The sequence below is a fragment of the Saccopteryx bilineata genome, chromosome 7 (assembly GCF_036850765.1).
Source record: "Saccopteryx bilineata isolate mSacBil1 chromosome 7, mSacBil1_pri_phased_curated, whole genome shotgun sequence".
NCBI classification, from domain to species: Eukaryota; Metazoa; Chordata; class Mammalia; order Chiroptera; family Emballonuridae; genus Saccopteryx; species Saccopteryx bilineata.
In genome coordinates this window covers 44982241-45001373 of record NC_089496.1, presented here as the reverse complement: position 1 = coordinate 45001373, position 19133 = coordinate 44982241, and the positions used below count along the sequence as shown (strand labels likewise).

The window sequence follows — 19133 nt, the reverse complement described above, 5'->3', positions numbered from 1 at the left end:
GGTCAAGGAGCAGCTAATCGCTTGCCAGCGTGACAGTGCTCTGTGTCTAGTCCTCGGCGCCTGCGTGTGTCTCCGTGAGAGCAGTCACCACCCAGCACTGCAGTCATCCGTTTCGGGCCTGTCCCTCCGTCACTGCTGCCTCTCTCTCTGAACAAACACAGTATTTACTGAGCGTCTCCTATGGACCAGACCCTGTGAATGAAAGTTGGGCGGATGGACCAGCAGACTCACTGCTCTCACCAAGCTAGTTCACTTGGGGAATACAGACTGGAAACAGATAAGGAGATACATTTATTATAAATAAGCAGGAGGTAGGTAATAAATGCTGTGAGCAAAACTGAAGCAGGAAAAGGGGATAGTGATGGAGTGTTTTTGTAGATTATTAGATTGGTCAGTCAAGGCCTCTCTGAAGAGGCGAATTTTGGGAAGAAACCTGAATGAAGTGAAGGAAACAAGTCACGAATATCTAGGGACAGAATATAACAGGCAGAGGAACAGCAAGTGCCTGGCTCCGAGGTGGGACTGTCCCTGAGCTGTTTCAGGAACAGCAGGGAGGCCAGGGTGGCGGGGAAGCTGTGAGTGTGGAAAGAGAACAGGATGAAATGAGGTAGACAGGAGAGGTGGGGTTGTGGAGGACTCTGGATTTTTTTATTTCTTCTTTTCCAAGTGAGAGGAGGGGAGATAGAGAGATTGACTTCCACATGTGCCCTGACTGGGATCCACCCGGCAACCTCCGTCTGGGGCCATGCCTACAACTGAGCATTTTTAGCACCTGAGGCAGAGGCCCCATGGAGCCATCCTCAGTGCCTGGGGTCAGTGTGCTAGAAACAAGCCATGGCTGAGGGAGGAAGAGAAAGAAGAGGGGGGAGGGGAAAGGGTAGAGAAGCAGTGTGCCCTGACTGGGAATCGAACCCAGGACATCCACACGCCTGACCAACACTACCGCTGAGCCAAGCAGCCAGGGCCAGGACTTTGGATTTTATACTGAGAGGGTGCAGCGCTCTTGTAGGCTTAAGAGTAGGGAAGAAACATGAACTAGACTAGATTATGTGCTGAAAGGACTCCTCTGGCTGCTGCATGGAGAATAGACTGTAGACAAGAGCTGAAGGGAGACCAAGAGGAGGCAGTTGCAGTATTCCAGGCGAGAGCCGGTGATGGCTCAGTCCGGGGTGGTAGTGCTGGGCGAGGAGGGAAGTGGTTGGATCCCAGGTGTGTAACTTCTCAGCAGCAGGGACATAGGGTGTTCACCCGTAACCCACAGGGCTTGATTCTTAGTAGCTTCATTTTGTTGTGTAATAAAAACCAAACAAGTGCAGCCTTCTTGTCACTTTCCCATGTACTATGCCGCCATTGAAAGGTTTCACAAGAGATCTTCACTGTAATTTTTTTTTTAGAAATTAAATTTAATGGGGTGACATTGATCAGTAGAGTACAGGTTTCAGGTGAACATCTCTATAGCATTTGAACTATTAATTGTGTTGTGTGCCCATCACCCAGAGTCGAATCATTTTCCGTCACCGTATATTTGTCTCTTTTTACTGTCCTCCCCAGTAACCACTTCACTTTTATCTGCGTCCATGAGTCTCTTCCCTGTAATCTTAACGTCCCTGGCTGTGGATTACTTTAGTGTTCCCTAACCTGCGCCAGCCTGCTTCCTTGTCAACAGGGTCAGCTCAGGCCAGCTGATATTTAGCCAGAAGGCTAAAATTGTCCTAGAGAGGACAGCAGTTTAGATCACCAAATTTGAAAGGACTCGAGGCATTATATAGGTAAAGATAAAACTCTCACCTTGCCAGCTCAGGTTATAAAGTACGTAGTGAGACCTTACATTCAAATAGCGTTTTACATTTTACGGCGTATGTTCATGTAGTCACAGCCACTCTGTGAAGAAGCTATTTAATGTGTTCCCATTTTATAACCTGAGACTCAGAGCAGTTAAGTGAATTGTTTATAATAACAGCCAGCAAGTGGCATATCCCAAACCAGGCATTCCATTCTGGATCCTTTACTCCTCAACCGTGCTCCTAACTCCATTGACCGAACACCCAGCTGTTGCATGCATCTTGCCCCGTGATAGCTGATGGGAATGCTGACATAAACAAGACCCTGTGCTGACCTGTGAGAGCTTACAGTGTAATGGAAGAGTCGGGGAAGAAAATCAAAGATTGTAATAAGGTGCAGTAAATGTTGTAATAGAATTAAGCACTGGAATGTATTTTGAGTTTGTCTATACAATTACTAAAATATAAGGTAAAATAAATACTTCTCCCAATATCCTAACAGCTGCCTGTGTGTGTGCTCCATGTTTTTCTGTTTTGGCAGGTGGGCTTGAATTCTTTAAAATCACATGGCAATGTAATACATTCATTAGTTATTGTTTATTATTGATAACATTAAAATGTATACAATGTCTTCTGTAATCTATAAGGTATATTATACAGCTTTAGAGTTCCAGCTTCCTAGATGTTATTTTCTAAGCTCAAAATGGTTACTTTTTTTTTTTTTTTAGGATAATTTAGGTCTTAATTTGGCCTTTGCAGTGACCAGGCTTAGTATTGTTGTCTGGTTAGAGGAATATGTATGCAAAGGTAGCATTTGGTCCCAAGGGATGCCAGAACTCTAGAATTACCCAGTATAGTCAGACCCATATGTGGGAATGTAGGTTACGATAGTCAAAAATAATTATACCACCACATTGAGAGTAAAAGAGAGTAGAAACACCATAGACCTGTGAATTAAAAGATGAATTATTCTTTCTTTTATGGTCTTCTCTTGCTTAAGTAACTTATTTCTTCTTTTTGAAATATGTGTTTGAACAAGTGAGGAAATACACCTGTCAAAAGATTAACTGGCTAAGAACCATTGTCAGCATTAATTTTTCCTTTAATGAATGACTCTCTGAAGCTATTTAGCGGTCTGTAATCTAGATGCAAAGCCGTTGATCTGTGATAGATAGTGCTGGATTTGTTTGTAAACTTTGACTTCAATTGTCTAACTAATTTCTCTAGGTCAGATCAACAGGATTAGAAGTAAGGGTGCATATGTGGTTTACATAAAAAAGGCTGTAGAAATTGAGAAAAATAATTATAAAACATGAATGATCTACCATCTTGGTGAAGTAAATTAGAAACGATGACTTAAATGTCAACATTACCAGAATGTTCAGGTGACACAGATTGGCTAATTAAAAGCCTTTGTTAAAATTGGGGTTTTGTACATAATCAGTTCCAAAGTATGTCTGAGAATATTATGAAATAATGTAATTTAGCCGTATATATGAGCATCTTGAGCTTTCATAACGTGGGTATTCCCTCTCCCAAAATTGTTTGGCTAACGTATAATACTGACTTCTTTTAGTTTTAATAACTAGTTAAAAATAGTATGACCTGTAAAATAGAAAGGCTACTTGATTTGGCAATTGCAAAATATTCACAATTTGAATGAAATAGGGCTCTCCTCCTCCGTTGGACTTTTTATGTATGAAAACTGTGTATTTCATTGAATAAATTAAATTCAAAAGTAGGCCATTACTTGCAGCTGTCCATTCTAATGGCCAGATTTGATACATAGTGCAGACAATTAGGGTTTCTTTGTTCCTAGCTGTACTATAAAATAAGTCGAAAGGCACAAATTGTACTAATACAGCTCTTTCACATACTTTCCTAGTTGTGAACAAACGTAACTTGAAAATTATAAATTAAGATGTCTCTAATACAAAACACAATAACACTCTTGGTTTTATTTTATAGTTAATAAAAATATAGATACTAAAGCGCCCCCCCTTTAGATAAGTTCAGGCCATATTTTCCGTGCTAAATTAGAAGTTGTTTCTTCAGTCATTTCAATTAGTGAACATGCCGCCTGGCCTGGGGTGGCGCAGTGGATGGAGTGTCGACCTGGAACGCTGAGGTCGCTGGTTCAAGGCCGTGGGCTTGCCTGGTCAAGGCACATATGAAAAGCAACTACTACAAATTGATGCTTCCTACTTCTATCCCCCTCTCCTTCTCTTCTCTCTAAAATCAATAAATAAAATCTTAAAAAAAATGAATGAACATGCCATTAGACTCTTATAAAAAGATGCTAAGGAGTAGCCAAACCAATGTTAAAATTTATCTCTTCTTTTTGTTCATAGCACTAGGAATGAATTGCCCAAAGGTAGATAGCAGGAGGGAAAAGAAAAATCAAATAATATTGGAAAGTGCACATCAGAGTAATTAATCAGTGTGAATAAGCAGCCGTTTTCTTACTGAAATGCCTGCTTGTTTATGGGAGAAAGAGCCGGGTCTCTGTCTTTGCAGATCTCATCTGTAGATGGTGTGGAGAGCAAGCCAGTGGCCGAGACCCACATCAGACTCAGGCAGTAAGCTCCTACTGGCTCCCATGCAGGCCCTGGCACCGTGACCTTTTCCGTAAACCTCTGTTACTGTGAACAGGTTTCTTAGGAGGATAAAGGAGCGTGGGAATGATAAAATTCACATTTCAAATCCCCATATTTTTTGTGCCGTGATTGTGCCAAAATATTTAAGATGCATTGAGAGTTTGATTAAATCTGTAAGTCCCTTTTGGTTTATGATCACCCTATGTGATGCTTGATTATTAAAACATCCCAGGAGAAACTTTGCACATGCCCGACAAGTATAACTTGGAAGCAAGATGTTTTCACTTGGTTTGGGGATTGTCTCTGATTTTACTGTCCCTTTATCCTAAACCATTCAGGTGTGGGAGCTGCTCGGTCTGGGAACCTCACGTTTATGGTGGGAGGAGCGGAAGAGGAGTTTGCTGCTGCCCAGGAGCTGCTGGGCTGCATGGGCTCCAACGTGGTGTACTGCGGCGGCGTCGGGACTGGGCAGGTACGTGTCATGTTAGTAACCTGACTCGCGATGTGAAATCAGCGCGTGGTATTTCTTATTCCTCACCATCGTCTTATTCCTCCTTACTATGTTCAGTCTGTGCACTTTTTGTTTGCTTAGATTTTTCCCTCATTCCTGTTGGAATTAAGCAGACATCAATCAATTAACTTACAAAAAGAATATCAAGTTCCATCACTCAGATTTTGACCTATCATCCCAGTGACCCCTGAAATCGCCTTTAAAACTGTTGCTGTTTGTAGTGCTCCTGTTGCCTGGGTTGCTATGATCTTCCTTCTCATTTTCTAATGACTTGCTACAGCTCTGTTTGTAGTATAGTCAGGTAGATGTGTGCACTTTGATCTTTTTCTTGAGTATCAAATAGTTTTCATTTAGAAATAAGTTACATCAACTTCTAGTCAGATAGAGGTGAATGAAAATTCAGAACTCTGAAATCCAGCTGGTTGTCCCCTCTCACCTAAGACGTTCCCACTCCCGCTCACACACTCACACTCACTCACACTCCTCTTAGCGCTTTGTCCTGCCTCTGGTGCCCTCTGACTCCAGACTCTTACCTCAGGTGTGTCTGTTGCCTCCACTCCCGCTCACACACTCACACTCACTCACACTCCTCTTAGCGCTTTGTCCTGCCTCTGGTGCCCTCTGACTCCAGACTCTTACCTCAGGTGTGTCTGTTGCCTCCACTCCCTTGTCTAGTCAGTATTTCTGGTTGGATTGATTTTTGCTGCAGCGGCTCTCACGCGGACAGTGTGTCCATTCCAGACCAGACCTGACCGGGCCCAGTCTTTCTCTCCTCGTCTCACACCTGGTTTACTGCTCAGGGGCCTGGTGGATCTCTGCATCCTGGTCTCACCCCTCTGCCCAACACTGTGAGCCAAACCAACTCCATCAACGTGCTGTGTCGTCACAGTACTTCCCCATCCTGAAACTGCATAGATCCCTTTCCTATCAGGACAGACTTGAACTCTCTCCCTAGCTCTCATAGATCCCGCCCCAACCTCACTATTCAGTTTCTCACCATTCCTTCAAACATATGCACACGAGTCAGTTTTCTTCCTGTTCTCAGGAACATGCGTGCTCTTCTGTCTTCAATCTGTCTTATATCATTACCTTTTCTCTTCTCCTTTCTCTCTTTGCCTAACTAACTCCTGCCCGGCCTTCTGAGAATGAGTTTCAGGTCTCACTGTCTGCTTCTGCCCTCAGAGATCTTGTTCCTGTGACCTGCTGCTGTCTGTCTTATGCCCTCTCCCATCCAGTCGACCACGCACTGTTTCCGTTTGTTTGTTCATTGCCTTCTCATCCAGTGTGTTCTTCCCGTTTCCCCAATTAGAATGTCAGCCTCCTCCCGTAAAGAGTGGCCATGCCACACAGATCAGTATTCCCCATCCTGCTGAGCCCACGGGAGGAGCTCTGTGGGGCTCTGCCCCAGGGGAGGAGGTACCGCCGGCCCCATGCCCTGGACCCACAGAGCATGCTAGTCCCAGAGGGAAGCTCGCAGCGCCGGGTCCCTTTCCCTATCGGAGGGAATCGGCTCTTGGTTGCTCCTACTTTTAGAAAGAAGCATATGGAATTGGGGGAAGAAAAAGTTCCTGTGAATTATAACTTGAAAATAAAGATACTTAACGTGTGCTCAATTTATTTGCAGGCTGTAAAGGTCTGCAACAACATGCTGTTGGCTATTAGTATGATTGGAACCGCCGAAGCCATGAATCTGGGAATCAGGTTTGTTGAACAGTACACTTTCATGTACTCGCAATTTTCATGAGCTTTCCTTTTTTGATTTTTCTGATATTGAAAAAAAATGTTCATGAGAGATAACTGAGTTGATCCAGGAACATTTTGAAGGTACTTCATTATTGAACTTTAATATTTAATAGACTTTGCTTATTTGACGACCAGTAGGACCCTGGAGTGCGTGAATAGTCTTTGCCATAGCTGTAAAATGTATTGCGCTGTATATTCGAAGTTATTCAATACATTATTCTTTTTATGTGGAAGTTCTATTTCTACTATTACGTTGAAATGCGAGAAACACTTTTACTATAAAATTTAAACATACTTTGGCAGTACAGAACAAATTTGTATAAAACATGGTTTTAGTGGATAGTGAATTCAAGTGTGATGCTACCACGTGACTGGTTTTATGTATCTGTTTTAAATACAGTCCCCCAAATCTAGACTAGCAGGGCCCTTGGTTGTGTATTTCCTGGATAAAATGGACGGCATTCATAGAGCTCTGCAGCTCACTCAGTTCGTGTGTGCCTCTTTCATTTCAACCTGCCTGGGGTGTTCCCACTTCGCACTGAGGATGTAGCTTTCCATTAATATAAAGTGGCATTCATACTTTGCTTAAAGTGATTCAGGAATGCTGTTTTTCCTGCAATGATCATCTCTGAGAATGCTTAAGGTTAATGTCTTAATGTTAGCCTATAATTTGGGGGGGTTAGGAATGCTCTATATGATTAATCACCTAATTAATTTTTTAATGTTTTGATTTCATGAATATAATAAATATGTATTTCTTACTTTAGAAAATCTTAAAGAGCAAGATGCTTTATTCAGTTGTTTTTTACACACTTCCCCAAACTATGTACCAAGTATACCACAAATTAAAGTGGTGTTTCATATCACAGCTTGTGATAAAAGCAATAAAAAGAGCCAAAGTACTTGAGATATTTTTTAAAACACAGTAACGGATTCACATTTCCTCTTAATTACCATATCAAGATGCTGTTGTTTTATTGAATTGCCCTTGTCTCAGATGTTAAACTGTCTTGACCTATTAAGTTGTCAGGTTGTAATTGAGATGAAAGAGGACTGTGCTGTGCATCAGTGCTAATTGGTTTATCAATATCCTGTACCATTTACATTTTAAAATTGAATGTAAGATGGTAAGCTTAGCGTTTCTGTACAAAGCTTTAATAAAACTGGTAGTAAACATATATATACCGAAACTAGTTGCTGTTATTTCTATATTGTAGCCAGTTTTAGGCTATGGGTCGCTTATCATAATTAAAAATTGGTTACTAGTAACTTGTTTACAAGTCCACCCTCTAGACTAATTTCATGGAAGAAGAAATATAAATTTCTGGACCCAAAATTGCATGCAGAATTAATTGGTGTTGACAGTAGGATTGGAGCATTAGTGTGCATGTGCATCTTTAGACGTTTATGTTTATTGTTCTGGATATAAATGAAAATATAGTAAAAAGGTAAAAGCCTAGATGAACTTAGGTTATACTGTACTGAAATTTCCCTCTTTATCTGTGTCTGTTTATTTTACATTCTGCTTTTTTTTTTTTTTTTTTTTTTTAAGAGAGAGAGACAGAAAGGGAGAGAGAGAGGGTAAGGAGAGAAATGAGAAGCATCAACTCATAGTTCCATCACTTTAGTTGTTCATTGATTGCTTCTCATACATGTTTTGTTTGGGGGCTCCAGCTGAGCCAGTGGCCCCTTGCTCAAATCAGCGACCCTGGGATCATGTCAGAATCCGTGCTCAAGCTAGCAAGCCCGCACTCAAACCTGCAACCTGGGGGGTTTCAGCCCTGGGTCCTCGGCATCCCAAGTCAATGTTTTATCCACTGTGCCACCACTGGTCAGGTTTCATTCTGCTTCTTACATCACTGGTCAGGATGCTCTCGCCATAGTGATGTATCCTCTGATGATTCCTCAAATAATTTTCCTAGCAGAGCTCTTATTAGATGATCACTTGCCATTCTAAAATGGAGATTTTGAATGGTAAGTGCTTGTGGAAGTCCAACTCCAAATACCTGTTAATAAAGAACAGTATGAAAATCGGTTGAATCAAATGAATTGAATGAAATGTATACACTAGCTACTAGAGTGATTTATCAAAGAAAGAATGAAAAGTGATAAAACTCCAAATAAAAATGTTAAAAGCAGAAACAATAAGTAGATTTTTCTCTATTCATTGGCCTTGATCCACTATGATAAAAACAATATTTAGAAAGATGAAACTTTTAAACATTTTATCCCAAAACTCTCTGTATATTACTATTTCTAATATATTTATGTATGTAATATATGTATGTAAAATCATATTTGAACGCAAAACAGGAGCTCACTAGTTTTACTTAATTGTTGCAAAGATCTATATGTTCCTGATACCATCAGATTGTATTAATGAATTGCTTATTTTCATAGCATTGGATTTTATCAGTTTATCTTACAAAGATTCTCAGTGGTTTGAAAGTCCCCAAAATGATTGCTTCTGCTGTTGTCTTTTCTCCATGGTTTACAGACCTAGTTCAAAATGACAGGATTGTTCTCTAATAGAGTATAGAAAACAGCCACAATTTATTGAGCTTTGCAAGGTGAAAGGGAAAATTGGCATCAGCAAGCATAAATTCCCAAGTAGTAAATTCCCACAAAGTAGCACAGCATCAAAGTGGTTCAGCCACATTTATATTCTGTTCACTCCGGAGTAAAAATTTTTTTTAGAGCATTACTGTCAACATTTACAAATTGAGTCACCTATTTCTATGAAGTGATCATTTCTGATTAATTTCATCCACTTAAGTAAGTGTTTTTCTAGAACACTGATATCCCCGCTTTTTTTAAATAGAACAAAATCTTACAGTTTAAAACTCTTACTGACTTTATGATTTTTAACAGTCTTTATGAATGTGAGTGAAAGTTTAAAATGCTATAAAAACGTAAGCCATAGGAAAATGTTGTCATACAACATATTTGGGGATTCTTTTTTGTGAGGCCTTTCTACCTTCTGCTGGGGTTCTAGTAGGGTTCAGGCTGGGTTTCGGGTGCTCACAGTGCCCTGTGTGTGTCAGAGAGCTTCGGCTCCAGGGCGTCACGTAGGAGCAGCATGCACAATGTGAGTTCTGTTGCTTTTCCTCTAATTTTTGCTCCACCGGGAATTGTTTTCTGTTTGTTTCTATTTTTTTTCAGTAGAGGTGGTAGAAGAAATTGGTTGCATTACCAAACCAGGGGCCAGGCTCCTCCAGCAACAACCAAATTGTCTTCTTCCACCAAAAGCTTAACAGTTGAACTTCTGGAAGGCTGTTCAAAATGCAAACTTTCCCACAAACGTAATTTTAGTTTCTTGGCTCCTGCCCTTGAAAGATGTTGCCTTTTTTTTTAGGTGATTACTGAAGCCATAAGTGTATAGTGTTAAGTGTTAGTAGATTTAACACATAGAAAAAGGTTTGTAATAAAAGTTTGACCCAATTTCTTAATAAGATGATCAAATGCCATCAGGTTGGCTGATTGACTACCCAGTTCACTACCCACATGAGCCAGTGAGACTCAGGATGGTGAGAGTTTGGGTGTCTATTGATGTCTGCATTCCTGCTTTGCCATAGACTTAAGCTTTTCTCATCTGTAAAGTGACAAAAATAACAGTGTCTATCCATAGGGTTGTTATGAAGATTAAATGAGTTAATCCATGTAAATCTTTTAAAACAGATCCTGGCAGGTGCTCAGTATATGGTGGTGATTGATGTGATGGGAGTGATGGTTAGTATTTGATTTGAATTACACTTGAATGGTTTCCTCATAACACTTCTTACTAGCTGGCGTTATATACTTGTTTGTTTGTTTATTACATTTCCCAACTGGAAGGCAAGCGCCATGCCGGGGGCGAGCTGTCTGCTCTTGCCATAGCTCAAGAACATACTTAGCACATAGTAGGCACTGAGAGAAGATTTGTCCCATGGATGAGGAGAGGAGAGAGGGGGCAGGGAGGGAGGAGGGAGGCACTTCTGCCTCAGGGGAAAGGTGTCTGCCTGTGTCTGACCTGGGCCACTCCTGGAGGGCAGCACAGCTGCTTTACCGAGGGCCCCTCGGCTCCAGGCACAGGCCTGCATGGCTGCTCTGCGTGAGCCTTAGGCGAATGATTGACTCAAACGGACGTGGTCCTAGACGGTTCATTTTCAGTGCTGTTCCTGTGACACGAGCATCTCAGTTTAGTGGAATAATTTGCCTTGCTGTTACTTACAACCAGACAGTATAGACAAATACTATAAGAGAATATAAAGTGAACCAACTGATCTGGCCCTTAAAGCCTTGGTTACAGTGAAAGCAAACGTTTGGATTCTCTTCTTCTTCTTTTTTTTTTTTTTTTTTTTTTTTTACAGTTTCTGCATTTTTACTTCTCCCAATAGTTTATTTAAAATTCTTATGTTTTAAAGGTGAATAGATTTGACACAGTGATGTTTATTTGAGTTGCATTATATATGCGATCAGAGCAGTGAATTCATTCTGTTTATATCAGAGAACATTCCAGCAATTGTAAAGCCACATGCATGCACGCATGCACTCTCGAACCACATCCAGTGGCAAGTTATTATGGGGACTGACAGACTGTCATCCTTTTGATGGCTTGAGCTGTATATCTCCTGAACAGCGGTGGGGCTCTTATGCAGAAAGTATCATATGTTCCCAGCCAATTTACAGGGAAACAGCAATAACATTTTATCATGGTTGAGAGCCCAGTAGCTGCTTCCTATTAAACTTGCCCTTTCAGATACCTGTCTTGGATTAATTTGTTGATTTCAGATGGAAACTCAGTCTTCTCCAGTGAAGCATGACGTTCTAGGATAGACTCTCTGAATGACAATTACTGTGTATTCTAGCTGGTTTCAGACCGTTACAAGCCTTGGGCACAGTCGAAGACAGAGGACTTCAGTAACTGATTTTAATATCATGTCTCTAATTTTAACTGTCAGTTATATATGTGCCAGTGAAAGAAACCTCAGAAAGATGAAATGCAAAACACTTCCAACTTGCTCTTTTTAATGATACACTTTGCTGTAGGGTGGAGGGGGAGGGTCGCCGGCCCCTAAAGGGAGTCGGCGTGGTGGGGGGATCAGATGGAGAGGTGAGCACGTTCTGTTGTGCGCCCCTCACGATGCTTCTCAATAGCTGTGTGTTCACCAGAAAGGATTCCATACATTAGTGCCGGTATTTTTTTCTCAAGATATAGGGGTTTACAAAAGAGCATAAGCTCTGCTCACCATTTTGGGTATGAATTCAGACAGGGTATGCATTTCTTTAGCAATAAAGGCTGTCATGAGGTACTGTTAAGTATAAGCTGGTGGGTTATAAAGAGGGCAGTAACTCTGCTGCTTTAACTGTAATAAACTATTTTGAAAGGATCTAAATTAGGAAGTCTCTAAGTTACATTTCAAACGGAAGGGAAAAGCGATGTTTGGGGGTCTTTAAAAATATTCCCTGCTCATAGAACACATTAGACATAGGCATTCTTGAACATTTGTGCTTAGAGAACACATTTGCAGTTACAGCAAATTGTTAATTTGTGATTTTTCTTTTCATAATTCTTCCCTAAGCACACTGATTTTTTTTTTTCCTGTGTCCTCTGCTTCAACAGCATACTGATAGCCTGATTATATTTAAAAGGGGGAAGAAAGCGTCAAGAGCAGACTGTACATGTAACAAACTTGGGTCTCTGTGAAAGAGGGAGTGAAGCTTCCGGTTTCTCCCAGCAGTCCCTGGTTGATCAGAATGTGCGATAGCCAAATTAGATTGGATCCTTTATCTCTCTTATCACCCTTAAGAAAAACCCCTCCTTATACCAGAACGCACCATATGGATTTATGTTCATGGTATGCCGTGAAGTATTACATAACAGTTACTTTACATGACAAGTCCATACACATCATGACTATTAGCCCGCGCCTCCTGTCCTAACATTGGAAAAATGTTTACTGGTCATGATATTCAGGTTTGGAAGTAAGCAGACATATATTTTGAACACACAAAGTAAACAAGAACTTAAACATGCCAAAATGCACAGTTTAACATTTATATGTGTCTCTTTTCAATCTTTCTTTTATTCTGGGAGAGACTGGTTTTAAGAAAAAGCTGCAAGTTTTATTTGAAATTTAATTTAGTGATACTTAGCAAAACTCTGCTTCCCAAACTGCGTAAAGAGACTTAGGATCAAAATAATATAGCATTTTGATTCTTTCTTTTTTTTTCTGGGTCCACATTGAACAGTCGTTTATGCCATCAGCTCACTGATAGAACAAATGATGTTTCCGCTTGGGCAAGCTTTGTTTTATCAGGATCAGTAACCTTATCAGCAGTTGACCCAGAACTATAATGCATGTCTCTGAATAGATAGCATATGTCACAACTCTGTACAGATTTGCTTCATAAGCAAGATTGTTTGATGAAGATTTAATAAATAAGGAAAAGTTTGCAGCAAGAAATGTCTTTTTTATAATGATAACTTCCCTTAAGCTCATTGTATTTGGCTCATGGCTCATCTCTTGCATTTGTCCTCAGAAAAGCTAGAAGAATGAGCAGACGTGACAGTGCGTCTGCATGAGCACCATGATGTATACAGTTTATCGGTCGATATTTCTCTCTGAAATACATCATTTGTGAATAAAGGATGTAGAATTTAGATGATCCTATTGGTTTAAGGTTCTTATGTGACACATAAATGAATAACGTCCGAACAAGAAAGACATTTCTTTTTCTATAGAAAACCCACATGTGTGATAAACCAACAACACTTTTGTGCAATTGTGTTATTTCTTAAAAGTAGTGTAGTGCAGAAGGTTTTCTCTCATTGCACAATGTCTGGCTCAGAATGGTTTAATCACTCGCTTTTAATACCTTGTAATTTAAGATTGGATTCTTCACTCTCATCAATCTGCTTTGATTTTTGAAGACATATAATAAATGGAGAGAGAAGATGGAGCATCCTCACACATAAATAAGTTACGCATGAGTTGTAGATTTTGACATTTAACACTTCTTTTCTTTGACCTTTGACAGGTTAGGGCTTGACCCAAAACTATTGGCTAAAATTCTAAATATGAGCTCAGGACGGTGTTGGTCAAGTGACACTTACAATCCTGTCCCTGGGGTGATGGATGGAGTTCCCTCGGCTAATAACTACCAGGGTGGATTTGGAACGGCGCTCATGGCTAAGGTATGGTGGATACAGAGGCTGCCCGGGGTGGGGGGGCTGTTTAATGGTCTAACTCTCCTTCCCTCCTTCCCTCCTTCCTTCCCTCTTCTCTTCCCTCCTCAGTCCCTCCCCTTTTAACAAAACATGTGTCTGTCTTAGAAGGCAAAATCTCTACAATAATGATTCACTTACTCACTGGAAATGAGTTAAAACTTAGATAAAAATCCTTATCTTGTTCATTTTAATTTCTGGCCTTTCAAATGAGAAGAATGGGCTGGGGTTTTCTTTTGTTTATAATCTGAGCTGGTAAAATTTTCTTCTTCATCCATCATACATTTACGTCAATTGAAGAAGTCCTTAGAAGGAAAGCAGTAAGAATCTTCTGATGATGGGTAATACATTGACATTGAACATACACACCACAAAAGAAGACAGGCTCTTTCTCATGACACTGGATTTCTAAATACATCATCCCGTCTTAAGAATACAGATATATATTTATGAATAAAGTCACTTGAAAAGCAAACTGTTGGCCTCTCATTTGTGATCTCAGCTTGAAGAGAGTCTTCAGATTTCTGGGAGAATTTCAGATTTCTGCGTAGAGCTTACACCCCTCTCCCCCAGTTGACATCTGATTTCCCGATTACAGAAGGAATAGTGCGTACCCTGGGTACTGTCCTCGGCTTTCTCTCCGTCATTCCTGCGACACTCGGTCCATTCTGTGGGAGCCGAGGCCTTGAGCTCGTCCATCGCGTCTGCCCCTCCAGGACCTTGGCCAAGCCTCACGAAGGTGATGGCACATCAGCCCGCACCCGGTCTCCTTGCCTTTCATCCTCATCTTCCTCATTTTCCACCCCATGGAAGAGTGAGCTTCCTAAAATGTAAAAACCTGATTATGCCATTTCTCCTATTTAATTGCTTTCGTGATTTCCAGTTACTTGTAGATTCAAGTCCATCTCTGCAAGTTGTCTTGCGAGGCCTTCCGGGGTTCGGCCTCTGCTGGCTCACCAGCTCAGCTTGGCCCCCCACTCCGCTCCCTGCCCCTGCCTCCCGCCCCGGCTCGTGCGTGACCCCCGCATGTGCTGTTCCCTCTGCCCGCTCGCCCTTCCTGGCCCTCTGCTCCAGCTCCCGGCATGGTACCCGGCACTGCGCCAGCACACTGTAAATGTTTATCAAATGAGGCAGTGTTTGATGATTCTTACATTGTTTCTGTGTTTCTTATAGATTCGTTTCTTCTCATGTCTCATCTAAGAGAATACTCCCTGTTATGCCAGTCTGGCCCTCGTACGGAGTGTGCCCATCTTGCTTGCGGGCCTGTGTAATTGTGCTGCGTGGCTGCTGTCGGGAACAGAAGGTGGCCCCTCCCGTGGGCTCTTCCCTCCGCATTGCAGGGGGACTTACTGGGGCTCATGGAGGAACGCGAGGGGCACCTCTCTGCCCAGTTTCCTTTCCGTGTCTGGGTGAAGTGGTTCTGACCCGTTGAACTATCTGGTCCCTAAAGTGCTGCTGAGGGCTCCAACAGAGGGAACGGCTGCCAAGCAAGGGGAAGAAGAGGTGGGAGACGTCTGCCAGGGACGTGCGGCCTCCCGCCCTCCCGCAGGGCCGGCTTTGGGGACTCTTCTCTGCTGTCCTCGCTCTGCTGGCACCTTTACTTGAGTCATTTTTTCCAGGGTCCCTGCCCAGGAGGAACCTGCGGTTTAATTTTAAAGGTCCTTCCTTTGAAGTGACTTTCTTGGTAATAAAAGATAGCCCTTCTAACGAGCAGCGTCAGGCGGTGCGGTCGTCAGCTGTACGGGGGCCGCTCTCTGTCCTGGCCGTGCCCCTCTCCGCGCCGTCTCATTGCCTCATACAGAGGGATGCTTCTTCACTTTGCTTCTTCTAGAATGAGAGTAGTTAGAAAGGAACCTCTAAAAACCTTTCACCGCTTCAGGGAGCTGTTAGCAAAAACACACAATAGCCACCAGTTAGATTTGTCCAGACAAATTGATGGAGATTAAAGAAATCCGCATCGATATAACAGTGATTAAAGCAAGTATACCTTCTTGGGCAGATCAAGGCTTTACTTACTAAGACATGTTTGGCTTAACTGCCCTTAACTCTCACTGTGCCAGGGGATATGATGCTAGCATGTCATGGAAGCAGAGGCTCGTACATACATTTCTACGTTTTAATGTCATGAAATTCTCAGGTACTGTACATATAGACTCAGACCATGATCGACACAAAAACTAGAGCATTCTTCTGAACTCCCCAACCTAGAGTCTGCTTCTGATGGGCACTGAGAAACGACTTACGGGAAATTGGGGTGACTCGGTGCCTGCAGTGTATCTGTTTCCCTGTAAAGCATAACACCTTGGTACTCCATTCAGTCATTGAAGCCTTTGAGCAATTGCTTTATATTTTTAACGTTATTATTATTTTTTATTAAAGATCTGTCTGCAAGCCAGATGCAACCATCAAAAGAGCCACATCTGTCTCACGAGCCATAGGTTCCCGACCCCTGCTTTAACTTTTGTCTATTTTCCCTTTGGATCATATTCTCTCTTGAGTGGTTGGTATCAAAACTGCTCTGTGGCCACAGACATCCTTCAAAGAGTAGAAATAGTTCTCATCTTGCTTCTCGTCTTCCCCTTTCAGTGCTCGTCGCCCTTGCCCTGGGTGGGGGCAGTGCGCACGGTGATGCTAAGAAGAAAATCTAATTGGTTTTGCCACTTTGTTTGCAGCTCTTATAAAATCACAAGTACATGAAATGAGGGGAGTATAGTTTCCATGTCTGTACCTTCATTGTCTTCCATGTACCCCGATAGCTCAAGATAGCTCCAGATAGCTTTCATGCATCCAGATAGCTCAAGTTTGGACAGGATTCCCTTTTTATGGTAGTAGACATCCATGAGCTACAGTTCATAAAAGATTTATAATGTTAACTTTGTCTATTTGCAAACAGCTGTTGGCTTTCTGGATCTCCCAGACTGAAGCACTGGGTCTCTGAGATGATAAAGGGTGGTTGTGGAAGTGGTCGTCCCACTGCACTGAAACCCAGATGTCGAAGCTTCCACGTCCACCTCTGCCTGTGCCGCGCCTTTTCCGCCCCGCCCCTTTGCTCTCATTCAGCTTCACTGGCCTTCTTGTTGTATTGGACTCTCCATGCCACGTCCCACCGCGGGCCCTATACCTTGCTGTTCCATCTGCCTGAAACTCTCTTCCCTGCGCTCTCAAAGGAACTCACTATCCCCCTAACATTCAGACCTTAGGTCAAGTGTCTTCGCCTCAGGGAGTTCTTCCTTGAACATTTCATCTCTCAGAACACTGCCCCCCCCCACTCTCCCTCACTTCTAACCCCTCTTCCTGCTTTGTTTTGTCATTGTCCGGGATTTGAGCGTTTGTTTTGTTGTCTGTCTTCCCGCTGCACAGCAGGCTTCCCGAGAACAGTGACTTGGTATCACAGCACTTACCACAGTGCCCAGCACACAGCAGTTGCTGCATGTTTGCTGACTAAGATTCATGGATAATTCCATGCAGTGATTCCATGATGCGGTGTGGCTTAGGCTTCAGGCTTCTGCAGATTTGCAGAAACATTTGCCTGTGTGATCTCACCTGTATAGTAATCCTTGTGCAAGTCTAAATGCAACGGATAGGTCCAGTGGAAGGTGGAGGAGTGAGAGGACACTCTTCTGTCTGGAGAAGTTTTGCAGCTATATGAAAGCACTTATAAAATACATAGAATTTACCATAGTGTTTGTAAGTATCATTTTTTCAGGCTTCATTTTTTTATTCTTCGAACCCAAAGCATTAGGACGCACAGTTCCAAAGTGAGCCTTGCCCGCCATCTCACTGTGCTCCTGCCCTTGTTTGATTCAGGACCTGGGATTAGCACAAGACTCCGCGACCAGCACGAAGAGCCCGATCTTCCTGGGCAGCCAGGCGCACCAGATCTACAGGGTGATGTGTGCGAAGGGCTACGCGAAGAAGGACTTCTCGTCCGTGTTCCAGTTTCTGCGAGAGGAGGAGACCTTCTGAGCCAGCACTTCGGCCGCAGACACTGGGAAACTAGGCTCTGTCTCTGAGCCTCCGCAGAGCTCACTCCTCAAGTAAATGGGTTTAATCAAAGGTCGCCGTGTGCTTTTGATTGGCTGGGTCACAGTTAAATGGGTTTTCACTCATTTTTTACTGCTTATTCTTTTTATCTATTTAGCAAACATACATTATCCGATGTTTTTTCTGCAAGCCCCCAATGGTCTCTGTTAACTAGCTGATTGACCTTTTTCAGAAGTTTGACCCTTGAGCATCTTTAGCCGACGTGTTGATTACTTAAATCAGGATATCACTCCACTTTACAAATAAAACCAAGCATTTTTCAGCACGGTGAAACCGATCCTAAAGGGAAAAAGAAACCAGTGTGAGGAAAGGCGTTAGAGAGAGGGGAAGTGTGGTGAGTTACTTCCTGCGTCCTTCAGGACCAGGACCTGCCCCGTGAGCCCAGTCATGGTATTCTTGCGTTACTGAGGTTACTGACTGACTTTCCAGGGAACTGACACAGCAAGAGAACCCCTCTGTGTGTGCTTTATAATTTGGAGTCCATTACAATGTCTGAGTGTGTCCCTCTTGTAACAGTTTCCAGTACTCAGCAAACTTGTATATTTTCCTTTCTTGTACATTCTTACTACCTATTTTTGACTTCAAAAGAATGACACCTTTAGACCTGTTTCAGAGCCAATGACGATGTTTGCTTTAGATAATTATTACAGTAACCTAAATAGAACTATATTATTTTGAATTCAAATAAATTTTTATGCTGATAATACTTGGAGTTTTTGTGTCTTCCCAGCCATTCAGTGAACAATGAAATGATCTGAAAATCTGGTATGAGAGACCAGTGGGGAAAGGATGGGAAGAAAAGGAGGGGAATTGGCCAGCACCGAGCCTGCACCTGCTGCTCTACCTGAATCCATAATCACACTCGTCTGAATGTTTTCTAGGTTGTGGGTGCTGTAGGGATTCACCTGCCTTAAATGTAACATGTTCTAATATGGAACATACTCAGCTCCCAGAAGTATCCCGGGTGATAAACCTAGACACCAAATCTGGCAGAAGTACCACTTCCATCATTTTCCAGGTGATAAAGAATTCGGGCACTATAATAAGCACCGTAACACGTGCTGCGGCTGTGGTGATGAACAAAACTACAAAATCCCGCCTCTGTAGATCATACATTCTGGTGTCTCGTGTGTGTGTGTGTGTGTGTGTGTGTGTGTGTGAGGGGGCGTGACAGGCGACAGTAAGAACTAAAGGGAGAAATAAAGCAGGGTAAGGAGAATGGTTGGGGACTGTCAGGCGTATTCTATTAG

At 42.3% G+C, this 19133-nt stretch overlaps 1 protein-coding gene across 2 annotated transcripts in view; it reads left to right on the top strand.

Moving 5' to 3' along the window:
• Positions 1-18589, top strand: part of HIBADH (3-hydroxyisobutyrate dehydrogenase) — a 100204-nt gene extending 81615 nt beyond the window's left edge. For both annotated transcript variants that reach the window (XM_066239745.1, XM_066239746.1), the window contains exons 5-8: positions 4717-4850; positions 6514-6590; positions 13653-13809; positions 17647-18589. In XM_066239745.1, coding sequence (XP_066095842.1) covers positions 4717-4850; positions 6514-6590; positions 13653-13809; positions 17647-17805 — 527 coding nt within the window. In that variant the 3' untranslated portion in view covers positions 17806-18589. The remainder of the gene's footprint in view (positions 1-4716; positions 4851-6513; positions 6591-13652; positions 13810-17646) is intronic.
• The last annotated feature ends 544 nt before the right edge of the window (positions 18590-19133 follow it).